General features: G+C 43.2%; 2 protein-coding genes across 2 annotated transcripts in view; both read right to left on the bottom strand.

The window, feature by feature from the left end:
• Positions 1–1763, bottom strand: part of LOC120049646 (RAS guanyl-releasing protein 2-like) — a 20228-nt gene extending 18465 nt beyond the window's left edge. The window contains exon 1 of the mRNA XM_038995969.1: positions 1689–1763. The gene's annotated coding sequence lies outside the window, so the exon portion shown is untranslated. The remainder of the gene's footprint in view (positions 1–1688) is intronic.
• A 12853-nt stretch (positions 1764–14616) lies between these two features.
• LOC120049489 (nuclear factor 1 B-type-like) overlaps positions 14617–23423 on the bottom strand; it is a 78261-nt gene continuing 69454 nt past the window's right edge. Inside the window, exons 8-11 of the mRNA XM_038995754.1 lie at positions 22955–23139; positions 20600–20729; positions 14771–14853; positions 14617–14634 (exon numbers count right to left, since the gene is read on the bottom strand). Of these exons, the coding sequence (XP_038851682.1) occupies positions 14617–14634; positions 14771–14853; positions 20600–20729; positions 22955–23139 (416 nt within the window). The remainder of the gene's footprint in view (positions 14635–14770; positions 14854–20599; positions 20730–22954; positions 23140–23423) is intronic.

The following is a 23423-nucleotide window of genomic DNA, read 5'->3' on the forward strand; positions in this document are numbered from 1 at the left end:
AAGCGAGAGAGAGCGAGGAGGGAGGCAGAGCGAGAGCGAGAGGGAGGCAGAGCGAGAGCGAGAGGGAGGCAGAGTGAGAGGGAGGCAGAGTGAGAGGGAGGCAGAGTGAGAGGGAGGCAGAGCGAGAGGGAGGCAGAGCGAGAGCGAGAGGGAGGCAGAGCGAGAGCGAAGGGGAGCAGAGCGAGAGGGAGGCAGAGCGAGAGGGAGGCAGAGCGAGAGGGAGGCAGAGCGAGCGAGAGGGAGGCAGAGCGAGCGAGAGGGAGGCAGAGTGAGAGCGAGCGAGAGGGAGGCAGAGCGAGAGCGAGAGGGAGGCAGAGCGAGAGGGAGGCAGGCGAGAGCGGGCAGAGCGAGAGCGAGAGGGGCAGAGCGAGAGCGAGAGGGAGGCAGAGGAGAGCGAGAGGGAGGCAGAGCGAGAGGGAGAGGGAGGCGAGCGAGAGGGAGGCAGAGCGAGTGCGAGAGGGAGGCAGAGCGAGAGCAAGAGGGAGCGAGAGCAAGAGGGAGGAGAGCAAGAGGGAGCGAGAGCAGAGGGAGCGAGAGCAAGAGGGAGCGAGAGCAAGAGGGAGCGAGAGAAGAGGGAGAGAGGAGAGCGGGAGAGAGAGCGGGAGGGATAGCGAGCGAGATGGAGAGTGAGAGGGAAGGAGAGCGAGAGGGAGCGAGAGTGAAAGGAATGGAGAGCGAGAGAGGGAGGGAGCGGAGAGAGAGGAGAGGAGAGAGAGAGAGAAGGAGAGGGAGAGCGAGGGAGAGATGGAGAAGGAGAGAGAGCGAGAGGGAGAGAGAGCGCAAGAGCGAGAAATGGAGAGCGAGAGCAAGATAGAGAGTGAGAAATGGAGAGCGAGAGATAGCGAGAGGTAGAGCGAGGGAGAGAGATATTGAGATGATTAACAAGATGTGTCTCCTTCCGATCTAATGGTGCATACTATAACATATACGGTTAATATCAGTTACACGTGACTGTTGCTGCGTAGCCTACGGTACAATATCAGTTACACGTGACTGTTGCTACGTAGCCTACGGTTACAATATCAGTTATATGTGACTGTTGCTACGTAGCCTACGGTTACAATATCAGTTATACGTGACTGTTGCTACGTAGCCTACGGTTACAATATCAGTTATACGTGACTGTTGCTACGTAGCCTACGGTTACAATATCAGTTACACGTGACTGTTGCTGCGTAGCCTACGGTTACAATATCAGTTATACTGACTGTTGCTACGTAGCCTAGGTTGCAATATCAGTTATACGTGACTGTTGCTACGTAGCCTACGGTTACAATATCAGTTACACACGACTGTTGCTGCGTTAGCCTACGTTACAATATCAGTTACACGTGATTGTTGCTACGTAGCCTACGGTTACAATATCTTACACGTGACTTTTGCTACGTAGCCTACGGTTACAATATCAGTTACACGTGACTGTTGCTACGTAGCCTACGGTTACAATATCAGTTACACGTGACTGTTGCTACGTAGCCTACGGTTACAATATCAGTTACACGTGACTGTTGCTACGTAGCCTACGGTTACAATATCAGTTACACGTGACTGTGCTACGTAGCCTACGGTTGCAATATCAGTTATACGTGACTGTTGCTACGTAGCCTACGGTTACAATATCAGTTATTCGTGACCGTTGCTATGAGCCGATGGTTAACAGTTGCTGAGATGCTGGTTTTGTCTCTCACTGGTTTTTGTCCAGTTCTCCAAACTTGCTGAGGTAGGGGAAGTTGTTCCTGATGATCTCAAACTCCTCCTGGAGATGTGACCGTCCCGTCCGTGTCAAAGTTCTTGAAGACAGACTGTAACCGAGGAAACACACATCACTACAGCATATCAAAACAGAGTACTACGGTTGTCATGACTGGGACTCGTTGTGATTAATAACAGGGTAGCTGTGAGGATAACTACTATGTTCCAAGTCAATTACATGGCCTCAACAAGATGTAATTAGCCATCAATTGGATGTGAGTTAAACCAGACTAAATGCTGCGCTCACCATTGAGGACAGCATTCAATCTGGTTCAACCAGGCTAGATGTGAGAGTCTTAGCGTAACGTACGTCCACCATCTTCTCTATGTGTTTGTTGATGACCGCAGGGTCGGCTTTGGGCTTCACCGACGCAGCCCACTCGTCAATCATCGATGGCTTGGGGGCAGGAGCAGGGGCGGAGCCGGAGTTCTGCCAAACCAATGAAAAGACGGGAACATAAATCAATGACTTATAAAGCGGAAATTGTTGTCATTTCAGAAAGATAGTTCTTAGAAGAGAGAGTTCCCAAACGAGAGAGTTCTCCAGAGACTTCCTAGAAGCAATAAAAGGGAAAAGTTGAGAACAACAGTGTTCAAGTCACATGATTAACACGAGGTTTCCTATAAGCTGTACAATAAGAAATAATGTGTTTCCTATAAGCTATAACAAGAATAGGTTGACTCTATACAAGTTGTACGAACAGAGAAGAAGTTCAATAAGATATAAGCTGGAAGAACACATTGGCCCCTATTGGCCCCTAGCTCTCACCGCCGGTTTAGCACTGCGGGCTCTTTCTGTAGAGACAGCTGGTAGATCTCTCTTCTGTGTGGTACTGGTCCAGAGACACCTGCAAAACATGACAACTTGATTGATATAGCTACTGCATATGGATACCATGACAAAGAGGAGAGAAGGAGAAGAATGCATTGTTGTTTCCAGAGGATCCCAGCTCTCTCTCATATCGAATAATAATCATGGAATCCTTTCCTTTTAAGGATCATGAATAAACCTAAAGAAATGTATTGATTGGACGAGGAGGCTTAAAGCCTGAACGGCGAGTTAACATTGGCTCTCCACAGTAAACCGTATTGCCAGGTTTCACAGACGTATTGACTTTTAACTCCATCTTCTAACATCTATCTAAACGAAGGCTGAAGTTGCATAAACTATAAAGCCAGTGAATTATATGATTGAGTATCGACCACTTCTAAGCAAACTTCCACAGGTGTCCTTCAACTCATTAATGACTGTGAACAGAGTCTTAATTGAAAAAATAAAGCACACAGAGTATATTTTGCAATAAAAAATAACCTGTCCACATTCAGCCCACCAATTATAATTGTAGTCTTCATAACTTAAATCCTGCTATCTGGCAGGTAATTTTGGGGACCCGCTTCCAATTTCAAATATACATCATGGGATAATAGCCCCACCGGTATTGTACACCTGGAATGTGGTAAAAATATTCTAGGTGTGCACAGAAATAGCTAACCTAACACACTGCGATCCAGAATGTTATCGTCACAAAGCTTTCTTATTCAAACACCACACCCTCAACCATCAATAACAACATTCAAACCAATAGAAATCTAAACCAAAATACAAGCACTGATTATTGGCTAAATGAAATTCAATTTCATCACAAACTTCAATGTTACCAAATTATAAATATAGATTTCAAAATAGCATAACACCTCGTCAAGATCAAAGAATTCAAACAAACGAAGACATTAACAATGTAAAGACTCTGATCTTAGCCTGGCCATAGAGACAGGAGCCATATAAAAACATGGACGGTCAGACTCTGTGATCTTAGCCTGGCCATAGAGACAAGACGCATATAAAACATGGACGGGTCAGACTCTGTGATCTTAGCCTGGCCATAGAGACAGAACGCCATATAAAAACATGGACGGTCAGACTCTGTGATCTTAGCCTGGCCATAGAGACAGGATGCCAATAAAAACATGGACGGTCAGACTCTGTGATCTTAGCCTGGCCATAGAGACAGGACGCCATATAACAACATGGACGGTCAGACTCTGTGATCTTAGCCTGGCCATAGAGACAGGACGCCATATAAAAACATGGACGGTCAGACTCTGTGATCTTAGCCTGGCCATAGAGACAGGACGCCATATAAAAACATGGACGGTCAGACTCTGTGATCTTAGCCTGGCCATAGAGACAGGACGCCTATAACAACATGGACGGGTCAGACTCTGTGATCTTAGCCTGGCCATAGAGACAGGACGCCATATAAAAAATGGACGGTCAGACTCTGTGATCTTAGCCTGGCCATAGAGACAGGACGCCATATAAAAACATGGACGGTCAGACTCTGTGATCTTAGCCTGGCCATAGAGACAGGACGCCATATAACAACATGGACGGGTCAGACTCTGTGATCTTAGCCTGGCCATAGAGACAGAACGCCATATAAAAACATGGACGGTCAGACTCTGTGATCTTAGCCTGGCCATAGAGACAGGACGCATATAAAAACATGGACGGTCAGACTCTGTGATCTTAGCCCTCCATAGAGACAGGACGCCATATAAAAACATGGACGGGTAGACTCGTGGATCTTAGCCTGGCCATAGAGACAGAACGCCATATAAAAACATGGACGGTCAGACTCTGTGATCTTAGCCTGGCCATAGAGACAGAACGCATATAAAAACATGGACGGTCAGACTCTGTGATCTTAGCCTGGCCATAGAGACAGAACGCCATATAAAAACATGGACGGTCAGACTCTGTGATCTTAGCCTGGCCATAGAGACAGGACGCCATATAACAACATGGACGGGTCAGACTCTGTGATCTTAGCCTGGCCATAGAGACAGGACGCCATATAAAAACATGGACGGTCCGACTCTGTGATCTTAGCCTGGCCATAGAGACAGGACGCCATATAAAAACAGGACGGTCAGACTCTGTGATCTTAGCCTGGCCATAGAGACAGGACGCCATATAACAACATGGAGGGTCAGACTCTGTGATCTTAGCCTGGCCATAGAGACAGAACGCCATATAACAACATGGACGGGTCAGACTCTGATCTTAGCTGGCCATAGAGACAGGATGCCAATAAAAAACATGGACGGTCAGACTCTGTGATCTTGCCTGGCATAGAGACAGGACAGCCACGCGATCTCCATAGACAAATAGGCAGTAGAATGGCCCGTACTGAAGAGCTCAGTGACTTTCAACGTGGCACTGTCATAGGATGCCACCTTTCCAACAAAATCAGTTCGTCAACATTTCTGCCTGCTAGAGCTGCCCCAGTCAACTGTAAGTGTTTATTGTGAAGTGGAAATGTCTAGGAGCAACAACAGCTCAGCCGTGAAGTGGTAGGCCACACAAGCTCACAGAAGGGACCGCCGAGTGTGTAAGCACGTAAAAAAACGTGTCCTCGGTTACAACGTTACTGCATCTCTACAGCTACATACTGAAATATCACCAGTGACTGCATCTCTACAGCTACATACTGAAATATCACCAGTGACTGCATCTCTACAGCTACATACTGAAATATCACCGGTGACTGCATCTCTACAGCTACATACTGAAATATCACCAGTGACTGCATCTTTACAGCTACATACTGAAATATCCACCGGTGACTGCATCTCTACAGCTACATACTGAAATAATCCACCGTGACTGCATCTCTACAGCTACATACTGAAATATCACCGGTGACTGCATCTCTACAACTACATACTGAAATATCAACGGTTACTGCATCTCTACAGCTACATACTGAAATATCACCAGTGACTGCATCTCTACAGCTACATACTGGAAATATCACCAGTGACTGCATCTCTACAGCTACATACTGAAATATCACCGGTGACTGCATCTCTACAGCTACATACTGAAATATCACCGGTGACTGCATCTCTACAGCTACATACTGAAATATCACCAGTGACTGCATCTCTACAGCTGCATACTGAAATATCACCGGTGACTGCATCTCTACAGCTACATACTGAAATATCACCGGTTACTACATCTCTACAGCTACATACTGAAATATCACCAGTGACTGCATCTCTACAGCTACATACTGAAATATCACCAGTGACTGCATCTCTACAGCTGCATACTGAAATATCACCAGTGACTGCATCTTTACAGCTACATACTGAAATATCACCAGTGACTGCATCTCTACAGCTACATACTGAAATATCACCAGTGACTGCATCTATACAGCTACATACTGAAATATCACCAGTGACTGCATCCATACAGCTACATACTGAAATATCACCGGTGACTGCATCTCTACAGCTACATACTGAAATATCACCAGTGACTGCATCTCTACAGCTACATACTGAAATATCACCAGTGACTGCATCTTTACAGCTACATACTGAAATATCACCAGTGACTGCATCTCTACAGCTACATACTGAAATATCACCAGTGACTGCATCTATACAGCTACATACTGAAATATCACCAGTGACTGCATCTCTACAGCTACATACTGAAAAATCACCAGTGACTGCATCTCTACAGCTACATACTGAAATATCACCAGTGACTGCATCTCTACAGCTACATACTGAAATATCACCAGTGACTGCATCTCTACAGCTGCATACTGAAATATCACCAGTGACTGCATCTTTACAGCTACATACTGAAATATCACCAGTGACTGCATCTCTACAGCTGCAAACTGAAATATCACCAGTGACTGCATCTCTACAGCTACATACTGAAATATCACCAGTGACTGCATCTCTACAGCTACATACTGAAATATCACCAGTGACTGCATCTTTACAGCTACATACTGAAATATCACCAGTGACTGCATCTCTACAACTACATACTGAAATATCACCAGTGACTGCATCTCTACAGCTACATACTGAAATATCACCAGTGACTCAATCTCTACAGCTGCATACTGAAATATCACCAGTGACTGCATCTTTACAGCTACATACTGAAATATCACCAGTGACTGCATCTCTACAGCTACATACTGAAATATCACCGGTGACTGCATCTCTACAGCTACATACTGAAATATCACCGGTGACTGCATCTCTACAGCTACATACTGAAATATCACCAGTGACTGCATCTCTACAGCTACATACTGAAATATCACCAGTGACTGCATCTTTACAGCTACATACTGAAATATCACCAGTGACTGCATCTCTACAGCTACATACTGAAATATCACCGGTGACTGCATCTATACAGCTACATACTGAAATATCACCAGTGACTGCATCCATACAGCTACATATTGAAATATCACCAGTGACTGCATCTTTACAGCTACATACTGAAATATCACCAGTGACTGCATCTCTATACCTACATACTGAAATATCACCAGTGACTGCATCTCTACAGCTACATACTGAAATATCACCAGTGACTGCATCTCTACAGCTGCATACTGAAATATCACCAGTGACTGCATCTTTACAGCTACATACTGAAATATCACCAGTGACTGCATCTCTACAGCTACATACTGAAATATCACCAGTGACTGCATCTATACAGCTACATACTGAAATATCACCAGTGACTGCATCCATACAGCTGCATACTGAAATATCACCAGTGACTGCATCTTTACAGCTACATACTGAAATATCACCAGTGACTGCATCTTTACAGCTACATACTGAAATATCACCAGTGACTGCATCTCTACAGCTACATACTGAAATATCACCAGTGACTGCATCTATACAGCTACATACTGAAATATCACTAGTGACTGCATCCATACAGCTACATACTGAAATATCACCAGTGACTGCATCTCTACAGCTACATACTGAAATATCACCGGTGACTGCATCTCTACAGCTACATACTGAAAAATCACCGGTTACTACATCTCAACAGCTACATACTGAAATATCACCAGTGACTGCATCTCTACAGCTGCAAACTGAAATATCACCAGTGACTGCATCTCTACAGCTGCATACTGAAATATCACCAGTGACTGCATCTCTACAGCTACATACTGAAATATCACCGGTGACTGCATCTATACAGCTACATACTGAAATATCACCGGTTACTACATCTCTACAGCTACATACTGAAATATCACCAGTGACTGCATCTCTACAGCTGCAAACTGAAATATCACCGGTGACTGCATCTATACAGCTACATACTGAAATATCACCAGTTACTATATCTCTACAGCTACATACTGAAATATCACCAGTGACTGCATCTCTACAGCTGCAAACTGAAATATCACCAGTGACTGCATCTTTACAGCTACATACTGAAATATCACCAGTGACTGCATCTCTACAGCTACATACTGAAATATCACCAGTGACTGCATCTCTACAGCTACATACTGAAATATCACCAGTGACTGCATCTCTACAGCTACATACTGAAATATCACCAGTGACTGCATCTCTACAGCTGCATACTGAAATATCACCAGTGACTGCATCTCTACAGCTGCATACTGAAATATCACCAGTGACTGCATCTTTACAGCTACATACTGAAATATCACCAGTGACTGCATCTCTACAGCTACATACTGAAATATCACCAGTGACTGCATCTATACAGCTACATACTGAAATATCACTAGTGACTGAATCCATACAGCTACATACTGAAATATCACCAGTGACTGCATCTCTACAGCTACATACTGAAATATCACCGGTGACTGCATCTCTACAGCTACATACTGAAATATCACCGTTGACTGCATCTCTACAGCTACATACTGAAAAATCACCGGTTACTACATTTTTACAGCTACATACTGAAATATCACCAGTGACTGCATCTCTACAGCTGCAAACTGAAATATCACCAGTGACTGCATCTCTACAGCTACATACTGAAATATCACCAGTGACTGCATCTCTACAGCTGCATACTGAAATATCACCAGTGACTGCATCTCTACAGCTACATACTGAAATATCACCGGTGACTGCATCTCTACAGCTACATACTGAAATATCACCGGTTACTACATCTCTACAGCTACATACTGAAATATCACCAGTGACTGCATCTCTACAGCTGCAAACTGAAATATCACCAGTGACTGCATCTTTACAGCTACATACTGAAATATCACCAGTGACTGCATCTCTACAGCTACATACTGAAATATCACCAGTGACTGCATCTCTACAGCTACATACTGAAATATCACCAGTGACTGCATCTCTACAGCTGCATACTGAAATATCACCAGTGACTGCATCTTTACAGCTACATACTGAAATATCACCAGTGACTGCATCTCTACAGCTGCAAACTGAAATATCACCAGTGACTGCATCTCTACAGCTACATACTGAAATATCACCAGTGACTGCATCTCTACAGCTACATACTGAAATATCACCGGTGACTGCATCTCTACAGCTACATACTGAAATATCACCAGTGACTGCATCTCTACAGCTACATACTGAAATATCACCAGTGACTGCATCTCTACAGCTGCAAACTGAAATATCACCAGTGACTGCATCTCTACAGCTACATACTGAAATATCACCAGTGACTGCATCTCTACAGCTACATACTGAAATATCACCAGTGACTGCATCTCTACAGCTACATACTGAAATATCACCAGTGACTGCATCTCTACAGCTACATACTGAAATATCACCGGTGACTGCATCTATACAGCTACATACTGAAATATCACCAGTGACTGCATCCATACAGCTACATACTGAAATATCACCAGTGACTGCATCTTTACAGCTACATACTGAAATATCACCGGTTACTGCATCTCTACAGCTACATACTGAAATATCACCAGTGACTGCATCTCTACAGCTACATACTGAAATATCACCAGTGACTGCATCTCTACAGCTACATACTGAAATATCACCGGTGACTGCATCTCTACAGCTACATACTGAAATATCACCAGTGACTGCATCTTTACAGCTACATACTGAAATATCACCGGTGACTGCATCTCTACAGCTACATACTGAAATATCACCGGTGACTGCATCTCTACAGCTACATACTGAAATATCACCGGTGACTGCATCTCTACAACTACATACTGAAATATCACCGGTTACTGCATCTCTACAGCTACATACTGAAATATCACCAGTGACTGCATCTCTACAGCTACATACTGAAATATCACCAGTGACTGCATCTCTACAGCTACATACTGAAATATCACCGGTGACTGCATCTCTACAGCTACATACTGAAATATCACCGGTGACTGCATCTCTACAGCTACATACTGAAATATCACCAGTGACTGCATCTCTACAGCTGCATACTGAAATATCACCGGTGACTGCATCTCTACAGCTACATACTGAAATATCACCGGTTACTACATCTCTACAGCTACATACTGAAATATCACCAGTGACTGCATCTCTACAGCTACATACTGAAATATCACCAGTGACTGCATCTCTACAGCTGCATACTGAAATATCACCAGTGACTGCATCTTTACAGCTACATACTGAAATATCACCAGTGACTGCATCTCTACAGCTACATACTGAAATATCACCAGTGACTGCATCTATACAGCTACATACTGAAATATCACCAGTGACTGCATCCATACAGCTACATACTGAAATATCACCGGTGACTGCATCTCTACAGCTACATACTGAAATATCACCAGTGACTGCATCTCTACAGCTACATACTGAAATATCACCGGTGACTGCATCTCTACAGCTACATACTGAAATATCACCGGTGACTGCATCTCTACAGCTACATACTGAAATATCACCAGTGACTGCATCTCTACAGCTACATACTGAAATATCACCGGTGACTGCATCTCTACAGCTACATACTGAAATATCACCGGTTACTACATCTCTACAGCTACATACTGAAATATCACCAGTGACTGCATCTCTACAGCTGCAAACTGAAATATCACCAGTGACTGCATCTTTACAGCTACATACTGAAATATCACCAGTGACTGCATCTCTACAGCTACATACTGAAATATCACCAGTGACTGCATCTCTACAGCTACATACTGAAATATCACCAGTGACTGCATCTCTACAGCTACATACTGAAATATCACCAGTGACTGCATCTTTACAGCTACATACTGAAATATCACCAGTGACTGCATCTCTACAGCTACATACTGAAATATCACCAGTGACTGCATCTTTACAGCTGCAAACTGAAATATCACCAGTGACTGCATCTCTACAGCTACATACTGAAATATCACCAGTGACTGCATCTCTACAGCTACATACTGAAATATCACCGGTGACTGCATCTCTACAGCTACATACTGAAATATCACCGGTGACTGCATCTCTACAGCTGCATACTGAAATATCACCAGTGACTGCATCTTTACAGCTACATACTGAAATATCACCAGTGACTGCATCTCTACAGCTACATACTGAAATATCACCAGTGACTGCATCTTTACAGCTACATACTGAAATATCACCAGTGACTGCATCTCTACAGCTACATACTGAAATATCACCGGTGACTGCATCTATACAGCTACATACTGAAATATCACCAGTGACTGCATCCATACAGCTACATACTGAAATATCACCAGTGACTGCATCTTTACAGCTACATACTGAAATATCACCGGTGACTGCATCTCTACAGCTACATACTGAAATATCACCGGTGACTGCATCTCTACAACTACATACTGAAATATCACTGGTTACTGCATCTCTACAGCTACATACTGAAAAATCACCAGTGACTGCATCTCTACAGCTACATACTGAAATATCACCAGTGACTGCATCTCTACAGCTACATACTGAAATATCACTGGTTACTGCATCTCTACAGCTACATACTGAAAAATCACCAGTGACTGCATCTCTACAGCTACATACTGAAATATCACCAGTGACTGCATCTCTACAGCTACATACTGAAATATCACCGGTGACTGCATCTCTACAGCTACATACTGAAATATCACCGGTGACTGCATCTGACAGATGACACCCCAAGTCGGTGAAACTCCTCCACCTTGTGTGTCTGGTCTCTCCACCCAACCCGCCTCAGAACAACAGTCTCAAACACACAGGAGAAGTGTCAATACATCTCATAACACTACCTAATAAATATCCAGAGCCGGGGTGAGATGGCAAAAACAACAAAGGGAGTATACCTATGACATTGTTCACTCCACAGTGTATAGTGGCCTAGTGCCAGCAACCACAGGACGAAAGAGCCAGCTTCTTAGGTTTAAATCATCCTGAACCACAAACAACACAGACAAAGCCTGACTAATAAAATATAAGCATGATGAATGGCTATTGTATTTCCTTCAAGTCTTTTCTATTCATTTAGTATTCAGCTCGCAGTGTTAGTTTAATTTAATATAAATTGATATTTTACACTATCGGCCAGTGAGACAACATTGAGTACAGCTATTTAGTGACTTATCTGAGAGAAGTAGCAGGGCAACGAAAAATGTGGCATATTAACTCTACGCACGCACGCACGCACGCACACACGCACACACACACACACTGCCCAAAATAGTCCACCCTGCGATAGAGAATCATAGCATCATTAACAAACAGCACATTTTCTGCCTGCTGCAGAAAAATACAAGCCAGGCTTTGTCATTACGTTCAACAGGAACGGTAGAGAAGAGAAACCACTGATTATTATGTAGCCGCGTGCAGATGCATTCAATTAAGCGTGGTTGGAAAGCCTTGGCTTCGGACCAGCGTGTGAGTGTGTGCTTCATGAGGAGGGGCTGGCGCTCCAAGCCTCCTTTTCTACCCTCGCTGACCACGATGATCCTAACCTCACACACACTTCAGCCACCACGTGGTCACATCTGCCCAGGCGCCGGGACAACTGCTCGACGCCAACAACACCAAACAGTCTGACTCTGGTCTGTATCATACACTGTCTGTCTGAATATTCTGACGTACAGAATAGTATGGGAAGACAAGAAACCCACCCACTGTCTAATGGATACTGAACCACAACAGACAAGTAATCGATACATGTGTATTTTTTCTCCCTTCTGTACTATTGATGATACAGCATACATTGGCAAGAAAAAGTATGTGAACCCTTTGGAATTACCTGGATTTCTGGATAAATTGATCATAAAATTTGATCACAACAATAGACAAACCCCGTCTGCTAAAACTAATAAAACAAACAATTACATGTGTTCATGTCTTTATTGAACACACCGTGTAAACATTCATAGTGCAGGGTGAAAAAAGTGTGTGAACCCTTGGATTTAATAACTGGTTGACCCTCCTTTGGCAGCAATAACCTCAACCAAATGTTTTCTGTCGTTGCGGATCAGACCTGCACAACGGTCAGGAGGAATTTTACAAAACTGTTTCAGTTCAGCAATATTCTTGGGATGTCTGGTGTGAACCGCTCTCTTGAGGTCATGCCACAGCATTTCAATCGGGTTGAGGTCAGGACTGACTGGGCCACTCCAGAAGGTGTATTTTCTTCTGTTGAAACCATTCTGTTGTTGATTTACTTCTGTGTTTTGGGTCTTTGTGCTGTTGCATCACCCAGCTTCTTTTGAGCTTCAAGTGGCGGACAGATTGCCTGATATTCTCCATAGGTGCAACCTCTATGTTGTGAGTGGCTACCTGGTTGATCCTGCCAGTAGCATATGCTTGTCTCAAAGATTAAGCCATGCAAGTCTAAGTACACACGCCGGTACAGTGAAACTGAGAATGGCTCATTAAATAAACGTAGGAATTCATTTTTCCGTCAATGATAGCAAGCTGTCCAGGCCCTGAGGCAGCAAAGCAGCCCCAAACCATGATGCTCCCTCCACCACACTTTACAGTTAGGATGAGGTTTTGATGTTGGTGTGCTGTGCCTTTTTTTCTCCACACATAGTGTTGTGTGTTCCTTCCAAACAACTCAACTTTAGTTTCATCTGTCCACAGAATATTTTACCAGCAGCGCTGTGGAACAACAAGGTGCTCTTTTGCAAACTTCAGACGTGCAGCAATGTTTTTTTTGGACAGCAGTGGCTTCTTCTGTGGTGTCCTCCCATGAACACCATTATTGTTCAGTGTTTTATGTATCGTAGACTCGTCAACAGAGATGTTAGCATGTTCCAGAGATGTTTGTAAGTCTTTAGCTGACACTCTAGGATTCTTCTTAACCTCATTGAGCATTCTGAGCTGTACTCTTGCAGTCATCTTTGCAGGATGGCCACTCCTAGGGAGAGTAGCAACAGTGCTGAACTTTCTCCATTTATAGACAATTTGTCTTACCGTGGACTGATGAACATCAAGGCTTTTAGAGATCCTTTTGTAACCCTTTCCAGCTTTATGCAAGTCAACAATTCTTAATCTTAGGTCTTCTGAGAGCTCTTTTGTTCGAGGCATGGTTCACATCAGGCAATGCTTTTTGTGAATAGCAAACTCACATTTTGTGAGTGTTTTTTATAGGGCAGGGCAGCTCTAACCAACATCTCCAATCTCATCTCATTGATTGAACTCCAGGTAAGCTGACTCCTGACTCCAATTAGCTTTTGGAGAATTCATTAGCTTAGGGGTTCATATACTTTTTCCAACCTACACTGTGAATGTTTAAAATATGTATTCAATATAGAGAAAAATACAATAATTTGTGTGTTATTAGTTTAAGCACACTGTGTTTGTCTATTGTTGTAACTTAGATGATGATCAGATCACGTTTTATGACCAATTTATGCAGAAATCCAGGTAATATCTCCCATAAGTCCCCACTAGACTATATTATGCAAGAGACACAGGAGCGAGCACTGTCAGAAAAAGTTGATGTCTGTGATAGTTTTATTTCTCAGACTCCCCCTGAGCCAGAACATATGACACAATGTGGTTTAACTCCCAGACACAGAATGTAATATCTCCATGGACTCAGACCCCTTTTGGAGGGAGGTGGAGAGGGAGGAAGGAAAGAAAGAAAGGTAGTTGTACTGTGTCTCACCTGTTGCTGGTGAAGGAAGGCTGGATCTCTAGAGCTCAGTCCTACAAAACGATTGGCTGTGGGGGTGCCCGGGGTTGAGTAGCCTGGAAGAACACACACACGGGCAGATATTACATATTATTTATCTGTATAGAAAATGTTAAGTGGTACAGTAGTGGGATAGTAGAAGTGCTACAGTAATGGTGGACAGTAGTGGTGGTACAGAAGTGGTATAGTAGTAGTGGTGGACAGTAGAGGTGGTACAGTAGTGGTATAGTAGTAGTGGTACAGTAATGGTGGACTGTAGTAGTGGTATAGTAGTAGTGGTACAGTAATGGTGGACAGTAGTAGTGGTACAGTAGTAGTGGTACAGTAGTAGTGGTACAGTAGTAGTGGTATAGTAGTAGTGGTACAGTAGTGGTATAGTAGCAATGGTACAGTAGTAGTGGTATAGTAGTAGTGGTACAGTAGTGGTACAGTAGCAATGGTACAGTAGTAGTGGTACAGTAGTAGTGGTACCGTAGTGGTACAGTAGTAGTGGTACAGTAGTAGTGGTACAGTAGAGGTACAGTAGCAGTGGTACAGTAGTAGTGGTACAGTAGTAGTGGTACAGTAGTGGTACAGTAGCAGTGGTACAGTAGCAGTGGTACAGTAGCAGTGGTACAGTAGTAGTGGTATAGTAGAGGTACAGTAGCAATGGTAGAGTAGTAGTGGTATAGTAGCAATGGTACAGTAGTAGTGGTAAAGTAGTGGTACAGTATCAATGGTGCAGTAGTAGTGGTATAGTAGTAGTGGTACAGTAGAAATGGTACAGTAGTAGTGGTACAGTAGTAGTGGTACAGTAGTAGTGGTACAGTAGAGGTACAGTAGCAATGGTACAGTAGTAGTGGCATAGTAGTAGTGGTACAGTAGCAATGGTACAGTAGTAGTGGTACAGTAGTGGTATAGTAGCAGTGGTATAGTAGTAGTGGTACAGTAGTAGTGGTACAGTAGTGGTATAGTAGCAGTGGTACAGTAGTAGTGGTACAGTAGTAGTGGTATAGTAGCAGTGGTACAGTAATGGTATAGTAGCAGTGGTACAGTAGTAGTGGTACAGTAGTAGTGGTATAGTAGCAGTGGTACAGTAGTAGTGGTATAGTAGCAGTGGTACAGTAGCAGTGGTACAGTAGTAGTGGTATAGTAGCAGTGGTACAGTAGTGGTATAGTAGCAATGGTACAGTAGTGGTACAGTAGTGGTGGACAGTAGTGGTGGACAGTACTAGTGGTACAGTAGTAATGGTACAGGAGTTGTGGTACAGTAGTGGTACAGTAGTGGTGGACAGTACTAGTGGTACAGTAGTAATGGTACAGGAGTTGTGGTACAGCAATGGTGGACAGTAGTGGTACCGTAGTAGTGGTACAGTACTGGTACAGTAGTAGTGGTACAGTACTGGTACAGAGGTGGTAAAAAAGTGGTACAGTAGTGGTACAGTAGTAGTGGTACAGTAGTGGTACAGTACTGGTACAGTAGTAGTGGTACAGTAGTGGTGGACAGTACTAGTGGTACAGTAGTAATGGTACAGGAGTAGTGGTACAGCAATGGTGGACAGTAGTGGTACAGTAGTAGTGGTACAGTACTAGTACAGTACTGGTACAGTAGTAGTGGTACGGTACTGGTACAGAGGTGGTAAAGAAGTGGTACAGTAGTAGTGGTACAGTAGTAATGGACAGTAGTGGTACAGTAGTAGTAGTACAGTAGTGGTACAGAGGTAGTGGTACAGTAGTAATGGACAGTAGTGGTACAGTAGTAGTGGTACAGAGGTAGTGGTACAGTAGTAATGGACAGTAGTGGTACAGTAGTAGTGGTACAGTAGTAATGGACAGTAGTGGTACAGTAGTGGTGGACAGTAGTGGTGCAGTAGTGGTACAGCAGTGGTACAGTAGTGGTACAGTAGTAGTGGTAAAGTAATGGTATAGTAGTAGTGGTACAGTAGTAGTGGTATAGTAGTAGTGGTACAGTAGTGGTATAGTAGTAGTGGTACAGTAGTGGTATAGTAGTAGTGGTAAAGTAATGGTATAGTAGTAGTGGTACAGTAGTAGTGATAAAGTAATGGTACAGTAGTAGTGGTATAGTAGTAGTGGTACAGTAGTAGTGGTATAGTAGTAGTGGTACAGTAGTGATACAGTAATAGTGGTATAGTAGTAATGGTACAGTTGTGGTATAGTAGTAGTGGTACAGTAGTGGGACAGTAGTAGTGGTACAGTAGTAGTGGTAAAGTAGTGGTACAGTAGTGGTATAGTAGTAGTGGTAAAGTAATGGTATAGTAGTAGTGGTACAGTAGTAGTGGTATAGTAGTAGTGGTACAGTAGTGGTATAGTAGTAGTGGTACAGTAGTGGTGGACTGTAGTAGTGGTATAGTAGTAGTGGTATAGTAATGGTGGACGGTAGTAGTGGTACAGTAGTAGTGGTACAGTAGTAGTGGTATAGTAGTAGCGGTACAGTAGCGGTATAGTAGCAATGGTACAGTAGTAGTGGTATAGTAGTAGTGGTACAGTAGTGGTACAGTAGCAATGGTACAGTAGTAGTGGTACAGTAGTAGTGGTACCGTAGTGGTACAGTAGTAGTGGTACAGTAGTGGTACAGTAGCAGTGGTACAGTAGTAGTGGTATAGTAGAGGTACAGTAGCAATGGTACAGTAGTAGTGGTATAGTAGCAATGGTACAGTAGTAGTGGTAAAGTAGTGGTACAGTATCAATGGTACAGTAGTAGTGGTATAGTAGTAGTGGTACAGTAGCAATGGTACAGTAGTAGTGGTACAGTAGTAGTGGTACAATAGAGGTACAGTAGCAATGGTACAGTAGTAGTGGTATAGTAGTAGTGGTACAGTAGCAATGGTACAGTAGTAGTGGTACAGTAGTGGTATAGTAGCAGTGGTATAGTAGTAGTGGTACAGTAGTGGTATAGTAGCAGTGGTACAGTAGTAGTGGTACAGTAGTAGTGGTATAGTAGCAGTGGTACAGTAATGGTATAGTAGCAGTGGTACAGTAGTAGTGGTACAGTAGTAGTGGTATAGTAGCAGTGGTACAGTAGTGGTATAGTAGCAGTGGTACAGTAGTAGTGGTATAGTAGCAATGGTACAGTAGTAGTGGTACAGTAGTGGTATAGTAGCAGTGGTACAGTAGTAGTGGTATAGTAGCAGTGGTACAGTAGTGGTATAGTAGCAATGGTACAGTAGTGGTACAGTAGTGGTGGACAGTAGTGGTGGACAGTACTAGTGGTACAGTAGTAATGGTACAGGAGTTGTGGTACAGCAATGGTGGACAGTAGTGGTACCGTAGTAGTGGTACAGTACTGGTACAGTAGTAGTGGTACAGTACTGGTACAGAGGTGGTAAAGAAGTGGTACAGTAGTGGTACAGTAGTAGTGGTACAGTAGTGGTACAGTACTGGTACAGTAGTAGTGGTACAGTACTAGTGGTACAGTAGTAATGGTACAGGAGTTGTGGTACAGCAATGGTGGACAGTAGTGGTACCGTAGTAGTGGTACAGTACTGGTACAGTAGTAGTGGTACAGTACTGGTACAGAGGTGGTAAAGAAGTGGTACAGTAGTGGTACAGTAGTAGTGGTACAGTACTAGTACAGTACTGGTACAGTAGTAGTGGTACAGTAGTGGTGGACAGTACTAGTGGTACAGTAGTAATGGTACAGGAGTTGTGGTACAGCAATGGTGGACAGTAGTGGTACCGTAGTAGTGGTACAGTACTGGTACAGTAGTAGTGGTACAGTACTGGTACAGAGGTGGTAAAGAAGTGGTACAGTAGTGGTACAGTAGTAGTGGTACAGTACTAGTACAGTACTGGTACAGTAGTAGTGGTACGGTACTGGTACAGAGGTGGTAAAGAAGTGGTACAGTAGTAGTGGTACAGTAGTAATGGACAGTAGTGGTACAGTAGTAGTGGTACAGAGGTAGTGGTACAGTAGTAATGGACAGTAGTGGTACAGTAGTAGTGGTACAGTAGTAATGGACAGTAGTGGTACAGTAGTGGTGGACAGTAGTGGTGCAGTAGTGGTACAGCAGTGGTACAGTAGTGGTACAGTAGTAGTGGTAAAGTAATGGTATAGTAGTAGTGGTACAGTAGTAGTGGTATAGTAGTAGTGGTACAGTAGTGGTATAGTAGTAGTGGTACAGTAGTGGTATAGTAGTAGTGGTAAAGTAATGGTATAGTAGTAGTGGTACAGTAGTAGTGATAAAGTAATGGTATAGTAGTAGTGGTACAGTAGTAGTGGTATAGTAGTAGTGGTACAGTAGTGATACAGTAATAGTGGTATAGTAGTAATGGTACAGTTGTGGTATAGTAGTAGTGGTACAGTAGTGGGACAGTAGTAGTGGTACAGTAGTAGTGGTAAAGTAGTGGTACAGTAGTGGTATAGTAGTAGTGGTAAAGTAATGGTATAGTAGTAGTGGTACAGTAGTAGTGGTATAGTAGTAGTGGTACAGTAGTGGTATAGTAGTAGTGGTAAAGTAATGGTATAGTAGTAGTGGTACAGTAGTAGTGGTATAGTAGTAGTGGTACAGTAGTGGTATAGTAGTAGTGGTATAGTAGTAGTGGTATAGTAGTAGTGGTACAGTAGTGATACAGTAGTAGTGGTAAAGTAATGGTATAGTAGTAGTGGTATAGTTGTAGTGGTATAGTAGTAGTGGTACAGTAGTAGTGGCATAGTAGTAACGGTATAGTAGTAGTGGTACAGTAGAAGTAGTATAGTAGTAGTGGTACAGTAGTGGGACAGTAGTAGTGGTACAGTAGTGGTACAGTAGTAGTGGTAGAGTAGTGGTACAGTAGTGGTGGTACAGTAGTGGGACAGTAGTAGTGGTATAGTAGTAGTGGGACAGTAGTAGTGGTATAGTAGTAGTAGTAGAGTAGTGGTATAGTAGTAGTGGTACAGTAGTGGTATAGTAGTAGTGGTATAGTAGTAATGGTACAGTAGTAGTACAGTAGTAGTGGTACAGTAGTAGTGGTACAGTAGAAGTAGTATAGTAGTAGTGGTACAGTAGAAGTAGTATAGTAGTAGTGGTACAGTAGTGGGACAGTAGAAGTGGTACAGAAGTAGCGGTACAGTAGTAGTGGTACAGTAGTACAGTAGTGGTATAGTAGTACAGTAGTGGTATAGTAGTACAGTAGTGGTAGAGTAGTGGTACAGTAGTAGTGGTACAGTAGTAGTGGTATAGTAGTACAGTAGTGGTATAGTAGTACAGTAGTGGTAGAGTAGTGGTACAGTAGTAGTGGTACAGTAGTAGTGGTATAGTAGTACAGTAGTGGTATAGTAGTACAGTAGTGGTATAGTAGTACAGTAGTGGTACAGTAGTACAGTAGTGGTACAGTAGTAGTGGTACAGTAGTAGTGGGATAGTAGAAGTGGTACAGAAGTAGTGGTACAGAAGTAGTGGTACAGTAGTGGGACAGTAGAAGTGGTACAGAAGTAGTGGTACAGTAGTAGTGGTACAGTAGTAGTGGTATAGTAGTACAGTAGTGGTATAGTAGTACAGTAGTGGTATAGTAGTACAGTAGTGGTAGAGTAGTGGTACAGTAGTAGTGGTACAGTAGTAGTGGTATAGTAGTACAGTAGTGGTATAGTAGTACAGTAGTGGTATAGTAGTACAGTAGTGGTACAGTAGTACAGTAGTGGTAGAGTAGTGGTACAGTAGTAGTGGTACAGTAGTAGTGGGATAGTAGAAGTGGTACAGAAGTAGTGGTACAGAAGTAGTGGTACAGTAGTAATGGTATAGTAGTACAGTAGTGGTACAGTAGTGATGGACAGAGGGATTTTGCAGTGCCAGAGAGAGAAGGAAAGGAAGCTCACCATTGTACTCACCTTCTGATGTGATGGGCTTGGTGTCGGGCATGGACAGGGAGACAGGTCGCACTGTGCCGTGGTGCGGAGAGGGGGCCAGGACTGGGGTGAAGTGGCCCTGAACCTTCCCCACCTGGCTACTGCTGTTCGGCTGTGGAAGGGGGGGGGGGGGGGGGGGGGGGGGGGGGGGCAGTTAGTGACACAACTCCTGTACTACTTTTATTATTTTACCTTTATTTAACTAGGCAAGTCAGTTAAGAACAAATTCTTATTTACAATGACGGCCTAGGAACAGTGGGCAGAACAACAGATTTTTACCTTGTCAGTTCTGGGATTCGATCTTGCAACCTTTCGGTTACTGGCACAACGCTCTAACCACTAGGCTACCTGCGGTCACTTGACAAATGTTTTTCAACATTACAATATCCAAGGTGAGTTTTGAATACTAAAACACATTTTTATGCTGTTTACTTCGGTAAATAATTGCCTCCTCAAAGACATCGTTAAAGAAAAGTTACCAAATAAAGTGTGTTTTATGGTATTGTTTGCACAGTTCTGTAGTGTGAGGAAAATGTTGCCCTCACTTGAAAGAGAGAGGGAGAGACAGAGAGAAAGCGCGCGCGAGAGAGAGAGATAGAGAGAGAGAGAGAGAGAGAGAGAGGGAGGAGACTCTCTTTCAGACTGCAGGAGACGGTGTGTGGTGTATTGGGCACTGTGGCGCCCCAAGTTCAAACCTCAAATAGGCCTTTATGAAAAAGACTTGTGTCCACAGGGTTCCTTAAACATATGAATAGAATGCTTAATTAGAGTGTATTATAATCTGCGTTACAGCATAAAAACATTCTGGCTGCCGTCCATGGGATTATAAACGCTGTGTTATTTGCCGAGACCCCCTCCTCGGCAAACACACACTCTTCCAGCACCATGGCGGAGAGGGGCCAGTAATTCCGCCAAAAGAGAGCCGAGGCCCCGGCAACGGCAAATATTTACGACCTTATATATTCCCTGTGGTTTTGTCTGGGGTAACAACAGTATCTCACGGCTCCTTCACGGCTCTCATCATCCTCATTTCTGCCTCGGTCACTCTCTCTCTGCACAGTGACACAAGGGTTAAGTATGTACCCAATGTATAAAGTATTCTGTCAGGTTTATCAGACGTTTCTGATACATACTGTGTTATGAGCCTCTGTAATCATATTAGTTTGAATAAAAAGGGCGCGATTTTCTTTGGAATATTGAGTTGGTGATTTTTACGGTGTATATTTCTCATTTATCAAGAATCTCTTACCCATAGATATTTATAAAATAGACTTATTTCAGAGTTAGGTCTGGATTCAGTCATTGCAGAAAGGGATTTTTTTTTTTATTCCAGAAAGGTGCTTTAGATTTGAACCGCAGTATATTTTGAATGGAGGGAGTTGGAACTTGATACTTGATTAAGAACCTGGCTAAAGAGTCACCCAGTGCATCTTACATCCTGTGTCAACTCCTTCCATCCAATTCTGTGCAAATCAAATGCACCACAGGAAGAGTGGTGCAGTGAAGCCACCATGTGCAATGATTGACCTCGTCTGATTAGGATTATAAAGAATAATGAATTGAAGCCTAACTGACAAAAACATGTATTATTAAGGACTTTAAAGTTCATTCTGCACTTGCCACAAAATTCTACATTTGCCACAACCATTCATTTCAACCTGCTTGAAATGCTGGGGGAAAACGAGGAGCTTTATGTTGACCCTTCCAGATGGATGTTCATAACAGCTTTACAGTTCACTATCAATCAACACCCACATTGTCCAGACGTTCTCAAGTGGCAAATGTTATAAAGCACTGAATTAATTAATTATTTTCTCAAGGTGAAGGACAAATATTACAATTGCCACAAAATTTGAAGGAGTGAAAATATTTAAGGATCAACATTTGATTGTTGTAAAAATGTCAAGGGCACAAATTGTTGTGGGGCAGCTATTATTTTCGGCATACACAGGGACCTTTAGAAATAACTTTTTCAATTTGTCAGTGGGTTTTTCAAAGGAAATTGAATACTAAATTGATTATGAAAAAAATTAAATAATTGGTACTTGATTCAATCGTCACGTTGAAAAGCATTCTACTGCAGAGCCAAGGTTGTCCTCTGGCCTTTAACTACTTCCAGTAGTTAACAAATTGTTTTTCATAAAAAGTTTGCCAGAAAAACTAAACTCTAAACTCCCGAACTTCACATTCAATAATTTCACTGTTCACAAACACTGTCAGACAATTAGGCCTATTGTGGAGAGAGAGATTGTGTACAGTCAATTCCTCTGGTAAATCGAAGAAGTGAAATAGGAACTGAGCCCAACCCTCCTCCTCTCCGGGGTAAAACACACTCACCTGGCTGGTCTGTGGGCTGGACGGGTCGTAGCTGGACACGTAACTCTTCAGGGAGTCAGGGGGGTTGAGATGGGGCGGGTAGCGGATGGTGGGGTGGGAGAAGTAGGGTGACGGGGCAGGGGGGAGGATGGCAGAGGCAGAGAACTGCAGGGGGGAGTGGGGGGGAGGGCTCCTCGTTGATATAACTAAGGAGAAAAGGAGAGAGGGAGAAAACAGAGAGAGAGAAACAGAGAGAGAGAGAGAAACAGAGAGAGAGAGAGAGAAACAGAGAAACAGATAGAGGGAGAAACAAAGAGAGGGAGAAACAGAGAGAGGGAGAAACAGAAAAAGAGAAACGAGGGGATAGACAGAGAGACACATTGAGAGAGGGAGAGAGAAACAAACTATTAAACAATACACTCATGGAAAACCAAAACTTTACACATTACAATCCTAATTCAAATGAGTTTTGGGGGCAGGGTGAGGGGGA

This window comes from Salvelinus namaycush, chromosome 6 (assembly GCF_016432855.1).
Source record: "Salvelinus namaycush isolate Seneca chromosome 6, SaNama_1.0, whole genome shotgun sequence".
Classification (NCBI taxonomy): Eukaryota; Metazoa; Chordata; class Actinopteri; order Salmoniformes; family Salmonidae; genus Salvelinus; species Salvelinus namaycush.